Genomic DNA, 23,831 nt, shown 5'->3' with positions numbered 1-23,831 from the left:
ATCGATGAGAAATGTGTAGCCAGAGATCGCTTTGCAGTCTTCATGCATTGAGCCATCCGCATCGGAGTAACCAACCAGATCAAACTGCACCACGCCGTAGGTGAGCTTCAAGTTCTTTGTTCCAGCAAGGTACCTGAAGACACATTTGACAGCCTCCCAGTGCGCACGGCCAGGGTTCTCTGAGAAACGAGAGAGGACAGAGACAGCATACGTGATGTCGGGGCATGTTCCCAGAGACGCGTACATCAATGAGCCAACGGCCTCGCGGTAGGGTACGTCATGCATCTCTGCTGCTTCGGCGGTTGTCTGCGGTGATTGCATGGCTGACAGGTGAGCTGCCGGCTCCATTGGCGTTGTCACAGGCTTCGTGTCCTCTAGGTTGAATTGTTGTATAATCAACTCGATGTACAAGACCTGGGACAACGACAGTGTGCGTGCCTCGCGGTCGCGCTCGATGGCAAACCTGAGGATCCAATGGATGGGCCCTTCGCCAGAGATCTGGAAGTCCTTGTGCAGGCTCGCCTTCACCTCGGCCATGAGAGGATCCCCAGACGTCATGATTGTCAAATCATCGATGTGCACACCCATCGCGATCAAGGAATCCTTCTCAACACGAAAGAAAATGGCCTGGTCAACATCGCACTGCAACATGCGGAGGCAGCTCTGCAGCGTGCGGAGCAGCTTCTTATGCCAGTGACGCACGCTCTGTCGGAGACCATACAGCGGACGTAGGAGACAGAGTACGAGGCCCTTTTCCTTGGTGAGCTCCACACCTGGTGGCAGGGACATGTAGATAACTTCATTCTTTTCGAAGTCTCCATGCAGGTAGGCGCTCTTCACATCCACCTGGTGTACCTCAAAATTGTGACGTGCAGCAAATGTGAGGAGGGTTTGAATTGATGCCATCTTCGCAACAGGGGCATAAGTGTCAAAGAAATTGACACCTGGCACCTGTGAGAATCCTCGTGCGACGAGACAAGCACAATAACGGTAAATGTTCCCAGACACATCCTTCTTAGCGTGGAACACCCATCGACAGCTGATGATGTTCACACCAGGCGGTGGCTGTTCAAGGCACCACGTACCATGGGCCTCAAGCACGCATACCTCCTCAAGAATCACCTCCTGCCAACGTGGCCACTCAGGGCGACGCTGCGCCTCCTGGATCGAGCGCAGATCCAAGCCTTCCGCATCCGCTATGTGTGCAGCCATTGTGACACCCGAGATCTCTTCAACAAGGTTGGCACCGGCACCCTTGTCATCCTTTGGAGCATCCTCCGTTGGGACAGGTACCCCTCGTGGTAAGTGTTTGTCAGCACTTCTACCAGCGAGCATGTCACTGACCTTCTGTGTCGGCTTGCGGAAACGCACTGGGCATGGTGTTGGTGGTGGCATGAGAGGCTTCGGTGAGCGAGGTGGGGTAGAGGGCTCGTCAGGTACGTCCTCGCTCTCGGGTTCAGGTTCAGAGTTGTCAGCGGTGGACTCGGGCTTGTCATTGCCCAACACTCCCTCCCCCTCAAGCTCGACTCCATCGTCTTCGTAGACAATGGTTGGCTCGTCCGCACTGAAACGGATGTTGTGCTCGACGGTCACCCCTGTTGCCGCCGGCCAATACACGCAATGGCCTTTGCTTTGCGCGTCGAAACCAACCCAGCGAGCTTCCTTCGCTCGCACACCGATCTTCCCGGTCAACGTGTCATGGACCCAGACCTTGGTACCCCATATCGGCAGACCAGCAAGTCCAGGGGCGCGCCCGGACACAGCCTCGAAAGGAGTTATTCCATTGAGCGCCTTTGTCGAGGTACGGTTCTTCAACCATGTCGCATGCAGCACTGCCTCACCCCACAGAGATTTCGGCAGCCCGGACTGAAGGAGCAAGGCGCGTGTCTTCTCCATCAACGTACAGTTCAGGTGCTCGGCGACACCAGCTTCCTCATGCGTGTCATGCACGGAGAGCTTCGCCTCGATGCCGCGAGCTTGCAGGTGAGCCTTGAACTCGTCACTGAGGTACTCACCACCACAATCAGTGTTCAAGTACTTGATGCGCTGATGAGCCCTTAGCTCACCTACCCACCAAAAACACCATTTACGGTCGATACGACGGTACACTAAGTCAGAACGGTTGACGCACTGTCCGTCCGTTCGAGGGAACCGCCCGATGTTCGAAGCTCAAGCGTCAATGTTCCGAACCCTTAGTGACAGAGGCAAGTGGTTTAGAAGTGTCGCTACATTGGTAGGACTCCGGAGCAAGTACATGGCTACATCAACCTAGCTAGTGACGACCCCGGCAACTCTCGTATCTATGTCCTCGACCACCACACCCGTGACCACCACCCCTACCCCTACGAACAGACGGACCGGTGTCGGAGCCATGGTCAGTGTTGACGCGCTCGAGCAGGCTTTCGAGCAACCCGACGAGGGTGCCGTGTGTGCGGCGCTGGTCGACTGCGATGTTGTGAATCGCTCGACCCATGGACTCGAGGTTGTCGGGCAGCTGGCAGAAGTCGGACAGGATCAACGTCTCGCGCTGATACTGCGGGTTCGCGAGAGGACGACGCTCGGCCTGGTTGACTTGTTCGAGCAGCACCAAGGTCTCCGACCAGGCGATCGTAGGGTAGGGCGAACCTAGGATATCTCCCTGAATGCCGTCGCGGTGGAAGACCTCGTCGAGGTAACGCATCAACTTGTCAATCTCGGGGAACGACCTAGGAGCAGGAAGTGTATCGTTCGCCAGCATGATGGCCTGGCTGCGGGACTCGAACAAGAATCGCTGTTCGAAGGTCGGTTCGATGGTTCGAAGGACAGTCAAAGTTCGGAGGCACGTACGATCATCCAACGGACTCCGTGGGCCCAAGCCAGCCACTCTCCGGGACTGTTGGCATCGTATCGCGGCTCGACAAGTCCCTCGGTCTTGAGGACCTCAAGGAGGCGATAGTACCGGGCAGCATACACTTCGGAAGTTGGGTCGAGGTGCGGCATGTTCGTGTAAGTCAGGCGAACTCCTGCAGCTGTCTCATATCTTCGAGGACTGTCACCAGCTCCGGTTATGACCTTCGCCGTTCGGGGACGGTCGCCCGTTATGCGGAACCTGCGGAAGGCCGAGTTGGATTCTCTCATGTGTTAGTAGGTCCGGGTCGAGCGTTGTGACATTCTCCGATTGGCTGCTTTCCTTATCACTTTCATTCATCATTTCTTGTATTTCTCTTGGCTCTCTTGGTCTTCGGACCGTATTTTCCTGTATATACTCTGGGACTTGTTCCCTTCGAATCTCAGAGACCCCCTTACCCTCTCAATCTCACCTCGCGCCGGCGAGGTTCGTCAGCCAGTCAGTACGTTCGAAAGTCAGCAAGTTCGCCAGTCAGCCAGTACGTTCAAAACCAGTCAGTCAGTCAGTCAGTTCGCCAGTACGTTCGCCAGCTCGTAGTTGCCCCGAGAGGCTCTACCCTTCTCCTCCTGCCGTCGCTCGCCTTCCTTGTCACCGTTCGTTCGACATGTCTGTTGAAAGCTTCCCTCCTACCTTCGAGGCTTAGCCCTCTTCTTTGAACAGTCTTCGACATCTTCGAAGCTCTCCCACGTTGTTCGGAGTCTTGTCCGTCCTCCTCCTTCTTACCTAGACCACTGTACAGTCCCCCGTACATCTCATAGACACAGAGGCCTCGCATACCACTGCTCGACCTCCCGGTTGGGTTTTTGTGTGGCTTTTGTGTTCTTTTCGGTCGCGTCAGCGCTTGCCGTGGTGGTTCTCGAGCCATGCCTCGAAAGCCTTGAACACTTCGAAGGTTTCGCTCTTCAGTCGCAACAGGTAAATTGCAGAGAACCGGGTCTTATCGTCGGTGAAACTGATGTAGTATTTCTGTCCACCCATCGTAATGATGTGTGCAGCACCCCAGAGGTCCGAATGGATCTCCTCGCCTATCTCGTCAGCACGCTCCCCCTGGTGCACCTCCAGAGCAGGTTTCCGCATCGATTTGGCATGGATACAGACATCACATGCCTCGGGCTCGTCAGACGGCACCAGCACAATACCGGTAATACATCTGCCAGAGACGAGCTTGCGTATAGCCCGTAGCGCGATATGCCCAAGGTGGCGGTGAAGCTCCATAACGGTAAGCTTCTCGACTCGTGTAGCGGTGTTGGCTGATCCATCCATGTGATTGTGTGACACAAGGTACAGGCCCTCGGACTTGGGAACAGTTCTGATGACCTTCCCGTCCTTGTTGGCGATCGTGAGCTTGCCACCCGTGAATGTCAACGTGAACCCAGCATTGTCAATTTGGCCAATCGAGATGAGTGTGAAACCCAATGAAGGTGTGTACAGCACCTTCGTCAAATGGATCTGTGAGGCAGGGGCTGACCCAATCAGTACTGATACAATCATCTCCCCCATTCCCATGGCCTGGAAAGGCTGCTGGTTGGCGGCTTTCAGCGACTTAGGCGGCATGTCAATGAAGGTGGCAAAGTTATCGCGATACGGGGACATGTGATGTGTCGCACCAGAGTTGTAGACATCAACAGGAGTTGATTGGGCTGTGGCAACAGCAGCGGCAGTAGCAGGTGCAGATGTATCATACATGCCAGGTTCGTCAACCTGGTCCCTTTCCTGCATTGCAGCTAATTCCTCATTGACGGCTCGATGCCACATCCCCAATGTCATAACATCGGGCTCATCCTGTTACGGATAGATAACCCATTATCTGTCCATTAGATTAGATTATGAACTGATAGTGTACATCTCATCTTATCTCAATGTACCTAGCCACCTGACATCCATTTTGGGAAGTAATCTACTCTTCTACCTGAACTACCACCTTGTCCGAGTGCGAACTCTTCGCGCCGTCCGAGTTAGTTCGCTTGTCCTCGGCTAGGCTCGTCGCCCCGCCTAGGAACTCCCCTCGGCTTAGGCTCGTCGCCTTCGCTCAGGACTCCCCCTCGACCTGGCCCAATAGCTGGTCTAGGACTCCCCTCTCGGCCCAGCTTGTCGCTGGCAACCGAGGACCTCTCTGCGCTCCCTCATAGCTCGGCTCGTCGCCCTGCTAACGACTATAGCAGGCACTCCTCGCCCTGCTCACGACCTCAAGATCCCCATTTCCCACTGGTCGTGTCGCGACCACCAACCATTAGGTTCACGAGGCAGCCCGGCCCCTGAATCTAGGGTTCCGAGCCCACGAGCCCTAACACATCTGCTGTCACCGATACATTGTCCAACCATGCTGTGACGGCATTCAGTCAAGCCGCGACGGGCACAGGTTCAGGAGCAGGGGCATCATCTGTGTCCTTCTCTGACGTCGAGGCAGTATTGGTTGAATCGGATACAGTCTGGAGGGATGGCATAGAGTTGGCAGATCCTGAGATCTTGGTAAGTCCTGTGCAGTCCGAGCGAGCGTCTTCTTTGAACAGATCCAACAGCGAGTCTTCCAAGTTCGACGTGTTGCCAGCGGGCTTGCTGTCATCCAAAGGAAACACGGACCACGCACCTGCCAGCTCATCGAGCATAGCGGACCTGAATACAGCAGTTCGTAAATCGTGAATGGTAAAGGGGACCCGAGGCCTGAGGCCTCAGCTACAGATCCTGACTCTGTCTATTATTCGGATACCGCCTTGTGTCGTAACAAGGCGGCCGAGCCGTGGGAAGCGTGTAGCTCCATGCATATTCCCACGCCACTGCGCTACAGGCCAGGTAGTATGTCCGTAGCAAGATGTAGATCGCAGAGCTAGAGCAAACGTGTTGTAAAGGTAGGACTCACGGTGTTGCCAATATATCCGCTTAGGCGACCCTCGATCAGCGATCAACCGTGCGCAAGAAGCTTGTCTGATGGAGGAAAGCACAAAGTCACAGACCCCAGAGAGAATTGGCAAGTAGATGAGGACGGTGAGAGGTAGGATTGTTTTGAGGAGTCAGACAGGTAGGAGATGGAAGCTGAGAAGACGAAGAGTCGCAGCCGCACTGTGGGAACACTAGGTCCCGCGGACACGCACGTCAAAGACCGTTATGTAACGGAAGGTCAATTGAGTAAGGGGATCGGCGTACAGGTGCGCACGTCTTGCGCGGTCTTTTCCACCTTCTCCTCCAGTCTTCAGATACCGTGCGTATGTCCTTCCATCCTCTGAATAATTGACGACTGATGTGAATTAATTATTGCAGGTCATGGGAAAGAGATGCCGCACCTTGGAAGACGTGCTCTCGACAACATGCTCGGCGTGTAATGAAGGGTTCGATACAATGCAGGGCCTCGCCGCACACCAATCCATGAGCCGTAGATGCGCATGGTACAAGAAGGGGAAATTAAAGGCGGTATTCGACTGTGGGGATATTGAATATTCCGATTCCGACGATGAAGGCCCTCGGGATGCTAATAGACTAGGACGGTGAGTGTTCTGAATTTCCAACAGTGACATATGTAATGTACTTCTACAGGTCGTCCAGCCATGTTGACCCAGACGACAGAGGCGAAGGTGGAAGCCGATTAACTACAAGCGCAGACGTCAACCTTCGTAGCAGCCCTGTCAACTCCCCAGCATCTTCAGATGAAGACCCTGAGGACTTCTCCGACATCGGGTCCGTCTATGACTTTGTAGAGGTCTCTGCACAGAGAACTGAAGGCGACCAAAACACTGCCGGCACGTCTTCGAGTCATTCCAGACGAAACACGATCAACTTGGACGACGATGAAGACATGAGGGTTGAAGATGTCGACTTGAATGCTGCCACGGTTATTCAAACCGACGAGGCCGTACATAGGAGCTGGCAGGAGCAGTGGGAGAAGGAGAGGGAGGTACAGTCACCAGGTAAGCCGCTTTACACAGTACTACAGTTTCGTAAGTTACTGAACAGTGAGAATTCATTGCACAGACAAAGACCCCAGTGAAGATATTGAAGAAACCGCAAACCCGTGGGCGTTGTTCCAGTCCGAGATGGACTGGAGATTCGCGTCATGGGCCGTTCAGGAGGGCCTGAGCCAAGGCTCTGTAGACCGAGTCTTGGAGATTCCTGGGGTGAGTTGACTTGCGTTACAGACTGGTTGGATTGTGTGTAGTACTAACTACTATTGCGACTATGTGCGGCCAACGTACCCTAGTTTCAGGAAAGACTAGGTCTGTCCTATCACAACTCACGCTCCCTGCTTCAGCGAGTGGATTCGCTTCCAGAGTGTGCCGAATGGAAGGAGCGTTGGCTGAGCTTCAAGGACCGACCAAACAAGCGCCACCTAGTCCAGTTTCGAGACATCATCGAAGCCATTAGGACTTTGTTGGGCAACCCGGCGCATGCAGGTCAGATCGTCTATGGTCCGCGTCGCATCTTCAGCGACGCATCGTGAACCAGTCACATCTACCATGAGATGTGGACCGGACGCTGGTGGCACGCTGTGCAGGTGAGTGTTGTCTAAGGAAGGACAGGGGTATCGGGTACACCCGCGGTAACACACCCGGGGGTACCCCGGGTGAGGGTTCAGTGTCGCATTTCGAGCCACCGAGCCATACCGCACACCGAATCCGCGGTGTCACGGTGTGTACGTACCCGTAGATCCGTGCCGGGTTACAGTGTAATGTACTGTTCAAAAGTCGCACAGGCAAAGAACAATGATATAAGGACACACATTCACACTCCGAGACATACATCATTCATCATATCTACACATAGCAACTGCTCACCGTCTTCAGGGATGGCATGTCCGAGTCCGAGTCCGAATATCTACGTGGCATGGGATTGATCTCGCGGTCGCAGTCAAATCCTCCCTCTACTACTACCATGGATGTACCCGTAAGATGGGAACAATCATCGCGGTGCATATCATTCACGCCGACACAGCCCTTGTGCTGTCACATCATTGCCATGGTGAGTGCAGTTAGTTTCTAAGAATGAAATGTATCGACTTACGGCAGGTTCATCACTCGGTTTGAGTCTCAGAGCATCCTCGGCCACAGCTACGAGGTATTGCGCAAGTGGGAGCATGTCGGGCCAGTCGATGTCTTGCTCCATATCCACCGTTAGTGTTTGAAAGTCCAGTCCATGGACTGGAAAAAGACTGGGACTGAACTGGGACTGGCCTTAGAAAGACTGGACTGGACTGGTCAAAGTAGGACTGGTCCTACCCAGTCCAGTTGCAGTCTTCCAGGGTTGGGTAAATTGGAGGGACTGGTCAAAAGACTGGTTGCAACCAGTTGCGACTGGTCTTTGGCCACCCCCCTAATATGCTGGTGTACATGGCCTAATGGGATGTTTTTGGGGTCATAAATAGCAGTAATACATAGGATAGGCACCAGATGGTGGACATATGGATGATGTGGCCTATTTAGGCAACATGTATCATCTGTCTATGCACCTCCACCTATGCCTAATATGGTAGGTATACCTGTCTCACCCTTACTGACATCATATGCCTTGCCTATATCAGTCATTATGGACTGAACTGTGATGCTCCCATGGGATACACACCATTGCCTGCGGTCATATACCATATCACAGTAGCTTAAGTCACTTTGTCAGACACAATTGCTTGAAAAACCCAGTTGCAACTGGCAAAAGACCAGTCAGGACCAGTTGGGACCAGTTGGGACTGCATGTGCAGTTGCAACCAGTTGCAACCAGTCTTTGGAGGCAACTGGACTGCAAAGGACTGGTCGCAGTCAGTCCAGTCCCAGTCCTACCATTTTGGGGTCAATCTAGGACCAGTCCCAGTCCCAGTCTTTCCTCCAAGGGGTCAAAAGACTGGACTGGACTGGACTTTCAAACACTATCCACCGTGTCTACCGCTCGGCAGAGATCGCGCATGATTACTGCATGTTGTGAGCGTGGGATGGACGACTCATGCAAGCATACAGCGATGAGCGCGATCGCCACATCAAGCGGCCCCGACAGATGAGCCGGTGGTACGTGCTCTGTACGCCAATCACGGTGCTCATGCAGACGAGAAATCACCTGTGAAATACGTTGCCATCGCGTCAGAATTCCGCTAGACTTGAGAAGATACTGCGGGACTTACACGCCTCGTGATGCCTGTATCTAACTCGGCATACTGAATGCCCTCGTTGTACCCGTTCACCAGACCGGACTTCTGGGCATGTATGCCCAGGTCTAACGTCCAGAACTTGGCCGGGCCAGTCCTGTTTGTATGACTTCGCGGCACCGGCTGCTCAGGCTGCGATCCTAAAATCGATGGACGTCAGTGACCAGTCAACTTGAATATTCGACCTCGTGACGAAGAACCGAGACGCGGTGCTCGAACAACACAGCGCATGTTAGCGCGCCCCCGCATGAGACAGCGTGACCAAATGCCAGTGTCGGTGAGTCCGCGAGAAGCGCAGAGTCACTCAGAATTGAACATCAGCACGGCGCCGGTCATGCCCCGCCCGACGCTCGCATGCAAGGAGAAGTTGAACATAAAGTATGTAAAGAGCTTACCTCGAGCTCCAAGGCGAGAGAGTGAACAGCCCATATTGCCTGTGTACAACTCGGAGATGGGCGCACTGGCGTGACGGAAGTTGTGGTGTGGGGCCCTGGCCTACTAGCTAGTGCACTGGGACTCGCAGCACATCATCTCAGAGACTTGAGAGTTGATCTAGTCAAGCACGTACCTCATCGGCCCGACTGCCCTTCACCATGTGTAGATCCGACTCGCGCCTGATATCTATGCCACTCCACCAACTTGTTGCGGATCGTGCTTAGCGTTGAGTAGCGATGAGATCACGGCACCATGATTGGCCTGTCAGTGACGAAAAAGGCAAGTGACTCAGTGCATACCTTATCCGCCCGGACCTGAGCTAACGACACACACCTCGTTGATGTGACCATTATGGGGCTAGTGAGTGCACGAGAGGTGATGGTAGTGTGAGTCGGAAGAGTGGACAGCGAGGTGAGTCGCCCGCAGAAGATGGTGGGGATAGAACGTGTGAGCGCAGTTCACCGCCTCGACCGTGACCCTGAGGATGACTCGTGTTTGGACAGGAACGATGGTGTCCAAAGCCGGACACACAGAACGGTCCAGCGCAGCTGACGCCTGACTCACACAGCATATACGCGTCCCCGCTGACTCCTGGGCTGAATGTGCCCGTCCGTACTTGAACTTCAAGTTGCTGCACTGGCATCAACACTGATTCGGGCCTCTTGAGGATATTAAGCGGTATCGGCGAGGTGCGTGGTTTCTCAGTGAATCTGCGCATATTCTCTGAGAATACGCTAGGCCCGAGTCGCCCGACTGCACGGTATCGTTGCGGCGACGCTGCCTGGTGTGTCGCCAGAATGATGTGCCCAGTGTCCTCTAGGTACCCGGTGAAGATGGGGTCGTAACGCCCGGAACATCTTGCGATGCATATGATGGTGCGCCAGTTCACCATCGTTGTCTGACTCCACTATCCCCCATTGGGCTACCTACGACAGATCATCGACAGTGAGCGGCGCACGTACAGGTCGAGAAGTCTATCACGGAGCGATGCTAGCATGGCCTCGTGTCTGGTGAGTTGATATCCCACTGCACTACTGTACTTGGTTGAACATTTTTTCTCAAATGACTCGGCGAGTCGGACAGGGGCCATCATGATGGTGCCCCTTCGTACGCTGACTTGGGTCGATGTTGCTCTACATATTCAATGCTCAGAGGTACGTCTACGAGCTATGCTATTCTGGACTGATTTGCACTGATTTCTGGGGCCATCTCGGGCCGTCTTCTCTGCCGTACATGTCTGTCTGCTGCAAGACTTAAGTAGGCCATCGACGCAACATCAAGAAGAGTACTGGCACACCCCGCCTGCACCTCCTCACTCACGATGCCTGAGAGATTCAAGCGCAAGCTACAACCATCAGACTCGCAGTCCTCCCTCGCCTCCGTCTCCTCCAAGGCCTCAAAGCGACTTGCTGTTGCCAAGGAGAAGCTCAAGTCGACGGCGCGCTCGATCACCAAACCGCTTCGTAAGGCGGCCTCTAGTCTGTCTTGTGCATCGCGTTCTACGCGGAGCACGTCTCTGTTGCCAGCTGTGTCTATTCCATCTATCTCCGTACCTTCGGCGAGCCGGCCAGTCACTCCGGCTTCATCGGATGCAATCGACATGGACGCTCTCTCGTCCGATACTGGCAATGGGAGGGATGATGGTTCGGAGGAGACACCAGAGGACGTACTCGGTTCGTGAAGTTCGTTTTCACGCTGCCAGCAGAACCACTTACATACCTGAGGTAGATCGTGCGCGTGCCAAGTGGCGCTCGCCGATCTACACATTCTTCAAGGTTCACGATGTCCGACACGAGGTCTACAATGGTCGTCTGGTCCATTTCTTCCCTTGTGCAGCACGCAAATGCAAGGGTCCGGTCAAGGGAGTCCGCCGCTATCAGGACTCGAAGGACAAGTCATCTACGTCGAACCTGAAGACACATGCCATTGGCTGCTGGGGTAAGGCGGCTGTTGATGACGCGCTTACCGGGAAGGTCCCTCGCTTGCGAGAGAATGCAATACATGTGGCGTTTGCGAAGGCTTCTGGGCTTACGGTCGATCACTCGGTCCAGTTCTCTCACTGGAATCACAGTAACGCTGAAGTTCGGTATGTACTGTACTCGCTCACCAACGATGACCTGCGATCATGTGCTGAAATTATGCCATGTAGTGCGCATCTTGTCCGCTGGCTCACAGAGAGTGTATGCCCCACGCAGATCGTCGCCGATCGGGAGTTTATTGAGCTCATGTCGACCGGTCGACCCAATATCGAGATACCCTCACCGAAGACAGTCTCGCGCGACATCAAGGCTGCTTTCGCACACTGCCGCGAGTGTATCAAGAAGATCTTGACGGTGAGACTTGATCACACAGTCGCGCCTCGTACACCATATCATACGCTTGACGAATCACTCATTTGCGTCATCAGGACCATCCGGGACGAGTCCACTTCGCTACCGATGCATGGACATCCCCAAATCATCGAGCCTTCGTCGCATGGACTGTCCATTTTGAATTTCAGGGCGCCCCATTATTGTTTCTCCTCGACATTGTCGAAGTGCCGGAGGTCCGTTATGATCCGTTAATTCGAAGCTCACCATATCTTGCTGACTGTACCGTTTGCAAGTCACACACAGGCAACACTCTCGCCAAGGCATTTCACAAGATGTTGATTGACTTTGGGCTCGAAGAGAAGGCGAGTACCATTCTGCTCCGCACATATGACATGCATCAGAGCTGACTTTGCTAAAGATCTTGGCCGTGACCGCAGACAATGCCACGTCAAATGATGTGCAAGTGAGCAAGCTTGCCGAATCAGCGAACACGTTCCGGGAAGACCAGCACGTTCGCTGTTTCAACCACACTTTGAACCTCGTTGTCAAAGCGATCTTGAAGCCTTTCAGCACACCGGAGAAGAAAGAAGGAGCCTCGGAAGAACAAGATGACGATGCCATCATGCCGAAAGTGACGATACAGAAGATGCGGGTAGTATCGACTTCGCAGGTGAAGAAGACGACGACAACAAAACCGTGGCAGATTCAGACATGGAAGAGTCTGACGAGACTGACGACATCGATCCACTGGCTGACCTTGCTGACTCCGCCCGGGAGCAGATATTCGTGCAGACGACTGAAGTGCGGACGACTCTCTCCAAGGTTCGTACTAGCCGTCTGATGTTGCTCACCAACTGACCCAGTGTACAGGTTCGACAGCTAGCCAATGCTGTCATCCGATCTACGACACTTGCATTACCTGCCTGGGCTCGTGCCTGCCAGGCCAAGAACCTCCCTGTGCGTCAGATACCCCGGGATGTCAAGACTCGCTGGAACTCGACATACCATATGCTGAGGTTTGCGTTCGATTATTGCTCTGCGATCGATGCCATTACCGCCGACAAAGCGCTCAAGCTACGTAAGTATGAGCTCGATGACGAGGAGTGGGAGATCATTGGCGAATTGAATAACATACTGAAGGGGAGTAATGTCGTTATTTCTATCATTTGTGTTCGTTCTGAACTGACAGTCGCATACCTTTTAGGAATTCGAGAACACGACACTCTTTTACTCGCAAGACTCGGTCATGACGGTCGCGAATGTCATCTCCAGCATGGACCGAATCGACAACATCCTCTCCCCGAAGGCCGGTGCCCGACAATATCGCCCGGCCATTCAAACAGGTATGCAGCTCGGCAAGAACATCATGAACAAATATTACAGTCGGACCGACTGCTCGGCGGTGTACCGTGTCGCAATGGGTGTGTCACACTTCTTTCTTTGTTGCTTGTGCTTCGTACTAATGGGCCATGCTCACAGTGTTGCACCCTGGATTGAAACTGGAATACTTCAAGCGGAACAACTGGCCTCGCGACTGGATCAACGTGGCAGAGCAGCTAACACGGATGGAATACGAGTTGGCCATTGAGAAATCTGCCAAGGCTTCCGGCCAACCAGAAACCTCGTCGGACGGGCAGAGCAATGTACGTCATGCGGATGGTAAGCTGACGTCTCCGAGTCGCTGACATGACTTTCAGGCAGCTGGCGATGTAGATTCGAGTTTTGGCGGATTCGCGGATGTCTCACTCGGGAACGATACGTCCGAACGTAACGAACTCGATGAGTATCTCGCTCTTGCATGCGAGCGCGTAGACGTGAAGAAGCTGGGTCAATGGTGGTGGGATAACCGGGCCACATATCCTGTGTTGCACCGCGTTGCGCTGGACTTCTTGTCCGCACCAGGTATGTCTGTCACTGCGAACAATGTCCGATCAGGCGTTTACATGTCTTTCAGCGACTTCAACTGCTGTCGAACGTGTCTTCTCGCAGGGCCGTCACTTGTTGCACTTCACGCGCAACCGCATGACTGGCGCAACATTCCGTGCGAATTTGTGTTTGGTATCCTTCATATGCAGGATCTAGTTGATGCTGTTTCTGTTCGTCGTAGACGGTCTGCTGTTGTCTCGGCAGAGACTGGTCATGACATGATAGTTGACTGATACGATTATGCACCAATGTGCGAAGTTTGTATGTTACCCCAATAGACTTATAGAAAGAAGTGTGGCCATGTCTCGTAACTTGTGGCTCTGTTAGGCTGGCGTCTGCTTATGTGTGAATTGTGCCAATTGGACTTGATAATTAGCATCACACCGCGTCGGTAAAGCCGCGGTACTGTGCACCGCGGTGTATCGCATATACTGTCGGTGCTGCGGTGTAGGGTTCGGGTTATACCCGAAAGGGGTAAGGTGTCACAGGTCGCGGGTAAGGTATAGCTACGGGCACCCGCGGTGTAACCCGTGTCCATCCTTAGTGTTGTCTTGTGTTACTTTGAACGTATATGAGTGCGATTGTATTAATGTTGTTCTCAGAGTCTCTTGCCTGACAGAGCTGCTGTTGCGCCCGTCATTATCGCGACAGACAAAACACAACTGACACAGTTCTCTGGGGGAAAGTCAGCCTATCCTGTTTACATGATGCTAGGAAACCTACCACGAGCTCTGCGACGCAAGCCGTCTGAACATGCATGTATCCTCATAGGATACCTCTCTGTTGACAAGATCGATTTGGACGGCATTACGAAACGCAAGCAACGCGCCCTCGTGCAGCAATTGTTCCACACGTCCGTACGCGTCATCTTGGAGCCCCTTGTCGAGGCCGGAAAGCACGGTATCGACGTGACCGGAGGGGACGGTGTGGTGCGCAGGGTGCACCCCATTCTAGCCGCGTACGTGGCAGACTATCCGGAGCAATGCCTTGTTACATGCTCGAAGTACGGTACTTGTCCAAAGTGTCAGCTCCCAGAAGACAAGCTTGAATCTCCCACTCCTGGCACGTCACGAACCTCGTTATGGACCCTGGACGTTCTGCGTCTCGCGACCAAGAACAGCAATGGAAAGAAGGATTCGCCCGCGTACGCTCGTGCTTGCAACGAGCTGAATGTCTGCGGATACGTCGTGCGTCCTTTCTGGCGAGACCTACCATACACGGACATCCATGCCTGTATCACACCAGATGTTCTACACCAACTATACCAAGGCGTTTTCAAGCACATCATCCAGTGGTGTACTGAACTCATTGATGCACAGGAGCTCGATCGTCGCATTCGATGCCTGCCGCCTGCCTTTGGCACTCGCCATTTCAAAAACGGAATTTCGGCGCTTTCTCAGGTCTCTGGCACTGAACGGAAGTACATGGCGCGAATTCTCCTCGGGTGCCTGGTAGGAAAGATCCCCAAGAATGTGATTGTCGCATTTTGCGCCATACTCGACTTCATCTACCTGGCGCAATACCCGACGCACGACGATACAACCCTTCAATACATGGAAGATGCGCTCAAGGTCTTTCACAAAAACAAGGAAGTTCTCGTCAATTGTGGCGTACGAGAACACCTTAATATCCCCAAGTTTCACTCTCTCCTACATTACGTTGAATCAATTCGCCTCCTAGGTAAGTTTCACTCTCTCCTACAATACGTTGAATCAATTGAATCAATTCGCCTCCTAGGTACAACAGACAACTACGATACCGAGGCATTCGAACGCCTTCATATTGATTACGCGAACAATGGCTGGAGAACCTCGAATCATCGAAACGCACAACCGCAAATGGTGATCTGGCTTGCACGCCAGGAAAAGATGGTAATTTTCAGCTCAACAATGCGAAGACAATTGCAGAGGGATGACGATGAAGAAGAAGATGCAGAAGAGTCAGAGACAAGCCCCCCTGTTGAACACACTGGCAAGACGAGCATCAAACTGCCGAAGCATCCAACGGTAGCAATGCAGTCCGTCGATCGCATTGAAGACAGACACAACACACCTGGTTTCAAGAATACGCTCGCACAGTACATCTATATTCTCAAAAACAATCGACGTCTCACTCCCACTCAGCTTCTCACCGCCGTATCTCATATGCCCTTCGATCGGGTAGACGTGTTCCACGGGTTCAAGTTCTCGCCGGAACCCTTGACAGACAGCAAGGAAGAGACTGATGCAGTCAGGGCGCGACCTTCTTTCGGAGAACAACCGGCGCGGTTTGATACAGTCGTAGTATTGAGAGAAGATGATGCCGAGGCTACAGGATTACAAGGTGCGCCTTACTACAGCTTTCTCCAAGATTTCTATTGATGTCTGCTAACAGGAACGAGAATCGGACGCGTTAAAGTCATCTTCAGGCTTCCAAATCGCATTAAAGACCCGCGCACTCGTGTTCCCCTGAACGCCCCTGCGTCATGGGCAGAACAAGGACCACTGGCTTATGTAGAGTGGTTCGCGAAGCTCCCAACCACTCCTGACCCTACGCATATGATGTACACAGTTCATAAATCACCATTGCGTTCGGACAGTAAGCCCATTGCAGATATTATTCCCCTCAGTACTATACGTCAGTCTTGCCAGTTGATACCTACATTTCCAGGTTCTGTAGGTGATAAAGTTGAGCAACTACCTACTGACTGGAACACTCATACTGTACTAGATGTTGCTTCGAAGTTTCTACTTAAGAACTGGGCCAGTTCCTATGCATACCAGACTCTGTGGTAGCTAGTCATACATATAGATCTTGTGTTTAAGACCTCAAAGTGAATTGAAATGCGGCCTTGAAAATTCCGAAGCTTGTGTGACCTCAACTGACTTTTGTGTTGCTGGCTTAAGTGAAAACATCCAGACTAATGTGTCTTAAGCAATGGAAAGTACACCTTACGCGCTCTAGAGCACCTTAAATGCACTTTGGTACATATATAAGGGTGTAAAGCCTCTGAGAGTACGACTGGTTCTTTTAAAGACCGCTTAAGTTACCTAGGTTTTTCCTGATGGCTGTGCCAGCCGGCGCCCCCGTTGTCGTGCCAGCTCATCACGCCTGCCGTCGTGCTCGCTGGCACCCTTGGTCTCGCCCAGTGCCGCCTCCCCGCTGCCGTGTACGTCTCGCCTCTCCGCCTCACCTTCTCTCAGGATTCGATGCCCCGCTGTCCGCGCCGCATCTATCAACCAGCACGGTGCTCGGTCGACAATGTTCCCCGGTAGCTGTTACGCGAAGCTAGGCGAGTGGAACACTACAAGCCACAAGCTTGCAAGGTTACTAACTTAAAGGAAGAGTTCTGTATCTTAGACCTAGGAAGGACGCAAGTCCCTTCGTCCTAGTCGAGTTCCGAAGCGGCAGCGGTATGAGAAAGCTAGCGTCGATTGCTAACCAGGTCGAACTGAAGAGTCCGACCTCTACTGTACAGGTATATATACAAACGAATGAGTCTGAGTCAAGGCGTACAGTAAGCATGAGTCACGATATGTCATCGCTGACGAAGGAATCGGTAATCATGACGAAGAAATGAGTCAGCAGGGTTCAGCTATCACATGACAGTCCGGGTGCGGTATAGTACATAACCGGTCCTCATGCACGTGAGGTGGTTAGAGATAACAAGTAAAAGGAAATGAAAATGTACGTAACATGGCGACTTGTAACATAAGCCCCTTCCTATGGTCGACGTCCGCGTTGACCACTAAGCCTCAGGATTTGTTCGTCTCCACCGTCGTTGCCATCCGCATACATGTTGTTTATGTCGCCGTTGAATCCCAAGGAGAGGGTACTCGACTCGAAGGTTGGTCTTCGACCGAGTGAGACTCCTCGTTGGACTCGACCAGTACCTGAAGAGATCCGACGTGAGGGATACTCGCCGATCGCTGTTGGCGGATTCTGTAGATGGCGGCGTTGGTGTTTCGGCCGCGACGGCAGGTGGTACTTCCGAGGGGGTAAGGAAGGTGCGATTGGGATCATCGCTATTGATACCAACCGAATACCCTACGACTTCCCCATCTGGACCGTAAACGACTTGCAGGATTCGTCGACCGAAGATTTGATCGACGAGTTCTTCTGCATTGTGGACGTAGATGCTCGTGGACCTTCGTCTCGTTGCTGAGCGAGAGCTGGGCTCAGCGTGAAGAACCGTCGGTATTCATGGACGACGATGAAGAAGTCGAGGTGTTGGTGCGGCGAGGCGGTCTGCTTTGGAATATGCTGGAGGTTGGGAGTACCTAGGCGGCGCATCCGCCAGTTCTGCGCGCGTAGGTTCTATATGGAAGTCTTCCTCCGACTGCGACGTAGGAGGCTGCGTGATAGGGGTCGGGGTGGAGGGATTCCTTGAGGTCGACGCAGATGTGCAGGTGGCGTAGGGATACGTATAGGGCGTGCGACGAGATCCGATGGTAGGATTCCGCGAAGTCCTCCGTCGGGGTTCGTCTCATCGTAGTCCTCGTCGTAGAACGGACCTATATGCCACTCATGCATATAGTTCTCGGCCTCCACCCAGGTATCGAATATCATTCCTCGTATTCCTGAGCGATACAATCGGCTCAGGATGCGTGCGTACCTATCCGGTAGATCCCCGGAAGTCGGCCTCGGCTACGGCGTAATATGAGCCGTCGGGTAGGGTGATGATCGAGGTGTCGGCGACGACGAGAAGCGCGCCGACGAAGGGAGTAGGTTCAGCAAGATTATTCTCGTCGGTTTCTTCGGCGAGTTGTCGTGCTCCTCGTTGAGCAGCATTGGTAAGCCGGACGAGGTGCGACTCGGAAAGGATATCGGCGGCGAGGATCTCGGAGAGACGTCGACCGTGCGTCGTCGCTGGTCCCACCTGGGGACATGCGCGGTTCGTATGGCCTGGGCCGTACGTCGGCACTTGGGACAGGTATACAGAAACATCGAGGATTCGATGTCGCTGCTCGTTGTTGCACCCCAGGAAGCACACGGTTCTATTGTCGATGAGGGCTCGTGCTGCTTCGGGGACGAGGTCGTCACGGGTCGCGTCCCTTCCGGGGTACACAAGGTTCGTGGGGTCACGTGCGTCAGGATCGTTGTGTGCGAGGAGCTCCGGGAAACGTGTGTGCTCCAACGTTTCAAGAGCCGCGGTGAGCGCACCGACGGCGTCTCGCTCGTACGCTAAGAACTCGGCCACGATGTCCTGACGTAGATGTCTCCTCATCGTGACCTCGGTTATGGCGTCGTACACGCCGACCAATGCGTCGAGGGATCGTGCTGTTCCTCGTTCGTGAGGGGAATTTCGACAGGGGGTAGCGAGGTGATGAGCTGCGCGTCAGGGTCGAGGAAAGGTGCTGGACCATCCTCCAATTTACGCGGGTATCGGGGGCTTCCTGCAATTCGGGTCGTTCAGAGAAGAGTCGACGAGTTTCAGCGAGGAGGGGAGTAGGGAGAATGGGAGAGGGAGTGCGGGCGATGGCAAAGCGAGACATGTCGAGTGGAACGAAGAGACAATGAAGGTTCAGAGGACTGGAAGTAGGTTATCGTCTTCGTGGTTGAAGTCGATGCGGACGACTCCAATGCGATGCTTTGTCTTATACTCCAAGAGGAGTCATCTGATGTTCCGGTTAGGTTCCGTTCCGGTATCCATTCGTTGGCTGACGAAGGATAACCGCGCCATGACACATAGTACTGCTCCGACTGGAACTTCCTCGGTGATTGATGATTTGCTCCACTTCGTATTCTTCTTCTCCGTCGATAAGGTCAGGTGGTGGCATCGTGTGATTGGGACCGTGAGTGTCCGTCGTTCTATATGGGGAAAGAAGACCGGCGTGGAAGACGGGATGGATTCGCCATTGCTTCGGGAGCGCCAATCTGTAACTCCGCGTCCCATGACTTCTGTGATTGCAAATGGTCCTTCCCGTTTAGGCGATAGTTTCCGTGATGGATAAGGGAGATGAAGGTTCTTCGAGTCTACCAGACCTTCTGTCCTTTCTGAAACGTCGGCGATCCCTTGCGGATACGGTCTTCTACCATGCGTTGTGCGAGTCCATCGTAGCTTCGGCTCTTTCCGAACTTGTTGCAGGTTGTTGAGTCGTTCTTCTACTGAGGGAATGTTCGTGGGTTCGTGAACGGCTGGGATGGAGCGAGGTTCGTATCCCATCATTGCGTAGAACGGGGACATCTTGATCGTAGAATGCTTCCTAGAGTTATGTGCAAACTCGGTGTCGGGAAGCATTGATGCCCAGGTTTCAGGATTGTTCGCGCAGAGGATACGAAGGTAGACCTCGAGTTCTTGTTTGCTCGTTCCGTTTGTCCGTCCGTCTGGGGATGGTACGCCGTAGAGATTCGTTGGTCAATCTGGAGGATTTTGCACAGTTCTCGCATGACTCTAGACGCAACTGGGGTCCTCGGTCAGAGATCATGTGATCAGGGAGTCCAAATCGTCGGTAAACCGTGTCGTGTAGCATGCGAGCAGTGTCTGCGGCGTCTTCAGATTCGGTGCAAGGCGTATAAATTACCCCCTTCGTAGAGTCGTGGTCCACAACGACTAAGCAAGAGTCGTACCCTCCGGAGTGGGCGGAGGTGCGTGATGTAGTCCATTGTAATGTCGACATAGGGCGGGTGGGAAGCGAAGCGGGGATAGGGTAGAGCGGGACCTTCGTGGGATGCGTGTTCGGTTTCATCTGCTGGCAGGGTGCGCATCCTTTGACGTATTCCGAGATCGAGTGTGTCATTCCAGGCCACCAGTAGCCTCGTTGTACGAGAACTTTGGTGCCGTCAATACCGGGGTGTCCTGCTGCCGGAAGATCGTGGTGCAAACGAATGATGTGTCTTCGTAGATTTTCATCCGGAGGAACGTATACTTTGCCCCGATACCAGACAAGTTGTCCATCAGTTGCCCAATCTTCGAGTGACGTGCGCGCGGGCGGTGGTCCCTTTCCGAGGAGCACATCAAGTGCCTCCCGAATCATGGGGTCTACGTCGTGGGCGGCGGTGATCTGGTCCTTCAGTGTGATATTGACGGCTCGAGCGAAGACGGAGGATGGTAGCATGACCAGTTCATCATTGTCTTCAGATCCGTCGTCGTGATCGTGTCGTCGTGAAAGAGCATCTGCAACAGTCATCTGAGATCCTGGGACGTGTTGCAGTTCGTAGTCGTATTCGGAAAGTTGAAGGAGCCATCGTGCCTGTCGTCGATTAAGCTTTTGGGCTTTCTTCCAGTACGTGAGGTTGCGATGATCGGATCGAATGGCCAACGTGTGTGGGGAACCGAGCAAGTACTGCTGCCATGCGTCAAGACCGCGTATGATCGCTAGCAGTTCGCGGTCATAGATTTCGTAGTTCCGTTCGGCGGGGTTCAAGGATTGCGAAAAGAAACTGCACGGGTGTAGTTCATCATTGGCGTCCTTTTGCAATAATGCACCGCCGACTGCAAACTTCGAGGAATCACATTCGAGAATGAACGGTTTGGCTTCGTCTGGCATGATGAGGACCGGAGCTTTGGTAAACTCATCTTTCAGGTCCTCGAAGGCTGTCTGTTGTTCCGCGTTCCAGTGCCAGGTGACGTTCTTCTTAGTGAGATTGACGAGCGGGTGTACTCGGTCAGAGAAGTGGTGGATAAACTTCCTGTAAAAGTTGGCAAATCCGACGAAGGATCGTACATGTTTGACACATGTCGGGACGGGCCAGTGCGTGATGCCGTTAACTTTGATCGGGTCCATGCCTATGTGTCCGGGTCGGATGATCATGCCTAAGAATTCCACTTCTTCTACGTCGAAGAAACATTTCTCGGGTTTGAGATAGAGGTCGTGTTCCTTCAGGCGTGCAATGACTCGTCGTGTTCGTTCATGGTGATCGTCGAGGTTGGCCGAGTAGATGAGGATGTCATCCATATAAATCACCATCCAGCCTTCTTCAAGCATGTCGGCGAAGATGACATTCATCATTCGCTGGAAGGTGGACGGCGAGTTGCATAGACCAAAGAACATGACCGTAGGTTCGAAGAGTCGAGGAGGACCGCCATCTGTACCGGGTACTGCGAACGCAGCTTTCCATTCGTCTCCCTCTTTTACACGGACGTTGTTGTAGCCAGCGCGAAGATCCATCTTGGTAAAGATCTTTGTGTGCTTGAATTTGTCCATGAGATCTGAGATGAGGGGGAGAGGGTAGCGATCCTTGACCGTGTTTTCGTTCAGTTTCTGGTAGTCCTGACAGGGTCTCCAAGTGCCATCCTTCTTTGCGACGAAGAAGAACGGGCTTGCCATCGGAGATTTGGACGGTCGGATATAGCCTTTGGATTCGTTTTCCTTGATGAACTTATCAAGTTCTATCCGTTGCGCTGGATTCAGAGGGTAGATCTGCGTCTTAAGCTCCGTGAAATCCGGTTTCAGGTTGATCTCGTGGTCATATTCCGTATGCTCAGGGAGTCGAGCTGCCGTGCCTTTGTCAAAGACCGACAGGAACTCGTGAAGGTATTCGGGTACCATTTCCTTCAGTTCCTTCGGTTTATCGTCCTTGTGACTGGCGGCGGCTAGCTCGGTAGCGGTAGTTACGTGACCAATAGAAAACGCGGCTGGGATGATCTTTCCAGTCATGGTACGGATAAAGCGATTGACGGAGTGCGGGGAGGATGTGCCCGTGTCTGGGACGTGTTCCTGGGTGAGGGGAACTTCCTGCGACGTTGTCATATATACTATAGGTTCTCCTTTGACATAGGACATCAGCACTTCGTCATGCGCTACGTCCGTCATCATGGCTCGAAGTTCAACTTCTGGGTCGAAGTCCTCTTCTATAGTCTCAGGGGTAGTGTCTGGAATGGTTTCACGTTCGAATTCTGGATCGGGAATTTCTTCTATCGTGGCGTGCAGGGGTTTTGGTCTGATGGTACGGATAGCAGGCTCAGCTTGTTGGAGCTGGGCTTGCGTTGGTGGGTCGGGGAATCGGAAGATGCTTTTCTTCCAGTCGATACGTGGGTTCTCCCTCTTCAACCAGTTGTAACCAAGGATTAAGTCCTGCTTGCCGATGCTGGCGACATATGCGGTGGTTACGCGCATGGTGTCGTTCCATCGGTAGCGTAGGAAGACTTTCTCTTCGATGGTTTTGACTTGGTTAGGGGTCCCGTCTACGTTGAAAACGGGGATCGGTCGTCGTAGTCGTTTGGTTCCTAGTCGTAGTCGGATGACTAGGCGGGGGTGTATGAATACTGCCATGGCTCCACTGTCCACAAGAGCATTCACTTTGGTGTCGGCGTCTTTTCCTCTCACGAATACGGGTAGGTGCAAAGATTCTGATTCTTCTATGCCGTATTGTACATGTGAGACGGTAAAATTCGTGGGTTCGCACTGCGCTGAGTCGTGGAACCCTCCTAAAAATCCGCTCCGAGCTGCTCGAAGACGGACTGCTTCTCCTCGGCCTTCAGTTCTGCGAAGAGTTCGCGGATCGTCTTTGATCGCGGGGCCGGGGGAGGTGCGGTGTATTGTGCGGGACGATAAGTGGTCGGCTGTGGTACCTTCCCGTTGCGGTGGTCGATGGAGCGGTGACCTTTCTGGTGACACACGAAGCAGAGGCCTTCCTTCATGTGTCGGTCTCGGTCCGCCTGGGACATGCGGTTGGACGTGGTAGCGTCGATGTCCATGGGTTCGTCGAGTCGACCACTCGGCCTGGATGCCTGTCCGCCATGGGGTCGATCGACGTACTCGCCGTAGGAGGCGTGTTTCTGGGTGACGTCATACCAGTCCGACATTTTCTCCATCGTCCTGTCGGTTCCGAGCATCTTTCGAAGTAGCTCGGGTCGGACCGCGCGGCGGAAACGGTTGGAGAGTAGGTTGTAGTCGTTTGCAACCCTGGTAGCTCCCGTTCCGGTAGCATCCCGGAATTTGGCTCGTGCCGCAGCCGTCTTGAATTTGTGCACGAACTCGTGCGTTGACATCTTTCCTTGAGTGAGATTGTCAAAGTCGGTGATGGCTTTGTCGAGGTGCTCATAGACGGGGAATGACGTCGTGAGAGCGGTAATGAAGTCTTTCCAGGTCGGGTACATGACCTGGTTGCTTGCACGCTTCTCATTCTGTTCCTCGTAGAACAAAGTGCGCCATCCTTTGGCCTTCCCGTCGAGCTTCGAGACTGCGTAAGCGATCTTTCGTTGGTCATCAGTGTTGGTATTCTTCGTGGC

The 23,831-nt window shown here is 53.3% G+C and overlaps 4 protein-coding genes across 4 annotated transcripts; all 4 read left to right on the top strand.

Annotated features, from left to right (window-relative positions):
* Positions 1–6,401: 6,401 nt before the first annotated feature.
* B0H18DRAFT_870403 (uncharacterized protein) lies at positions 6,402–7,316 on the top strand (the record flags this gene model as incomplete). The annotated part of the gene is made up of 3 exons (XM_048040092.1): positions 6,402–6,754; positions 6,837–6,993; positions 7,077–7,316. 3 exons carry the CDS (start codon positions 6,402–6,404, stop codon positions 7,314–7,316), a joined length of 750 nt encoding a protein of 249 aa, XP_047898102.1.
* A 3,959-nt stretch (positions 7,317–11,275) lies between these two features.
* On the top strand, positions 11,276–11,988 carry B0H18DRAFT_831270 (uncharacterized protein; the record flags this gene model as incomplete). The annotated part of the gene is made up of 3 exons (XM_048039399.1): positions 11,276–11,521; positions 11,663–11,773; positions 11,848–11,988. Coding segments are annotated over 3 exons (498 nt in total), but the record flags the coding sequence as incomplete, so codon positions are not given.
* Positions 11,989–12,490: 502 nt separating this feature from the next.
* B0H18DRAFT_845661 (uncharacterized protein) lies at positions 12,491–12,817 on the top strand (the record flags this gene model as incomplete). The annotated part of the gene is made up of 2 exons (XM_048039549.1): positions 12,491–12,574; positions 12,623–12,817. Coding segments are annotated over 2 exons (279 nt in total), but the record flags the coding sequence as incomplete, so codon positions are not given.
* Positions 12,818–14,994: 2,177 nt separating this feature from the next.
* B0H18DRAFT_870457 (uncharacterized protein) lies at positions 14,995–16,452 on the top strand (the record flags this gene model as incomplete). The annotated part of the gene is made up of 4 exons (XM_048040100.1): positions 14,995–15,358; positions 15,416–15,549; positions 15,697–16,000; positions 16,052–16,452. Coding segments are annotated over 4 exons (1,203 nt in total), but the record flags the coding sequence as incomplete, so codon positions are not given.
* Positions 16,453–23,831: the final 7,379 nt, after the last annotated feature.

This window comes from Fomitopsis serialis (genome assembly GCF_022376445.1).
Source record: "Fomitopsis serialis strain Sig1Antser10 chromosome Unknown B0H18scaffold_7, whole genome shotgun sequence".
Classification (NCBI taxonomy): domain Eukaryota; kingdom Fungi; phylum Basidiomycota; class Agaricomycetes; order Polyporales; family Fomitopsidaceae; genus Fomitopsis; species Fomitopsis serialis.
The sequence above is the reverse complement of the archived record's forward strand: the minus strand, read 5'-3'. Positions and strand labels throughout refer to the sequence as shown.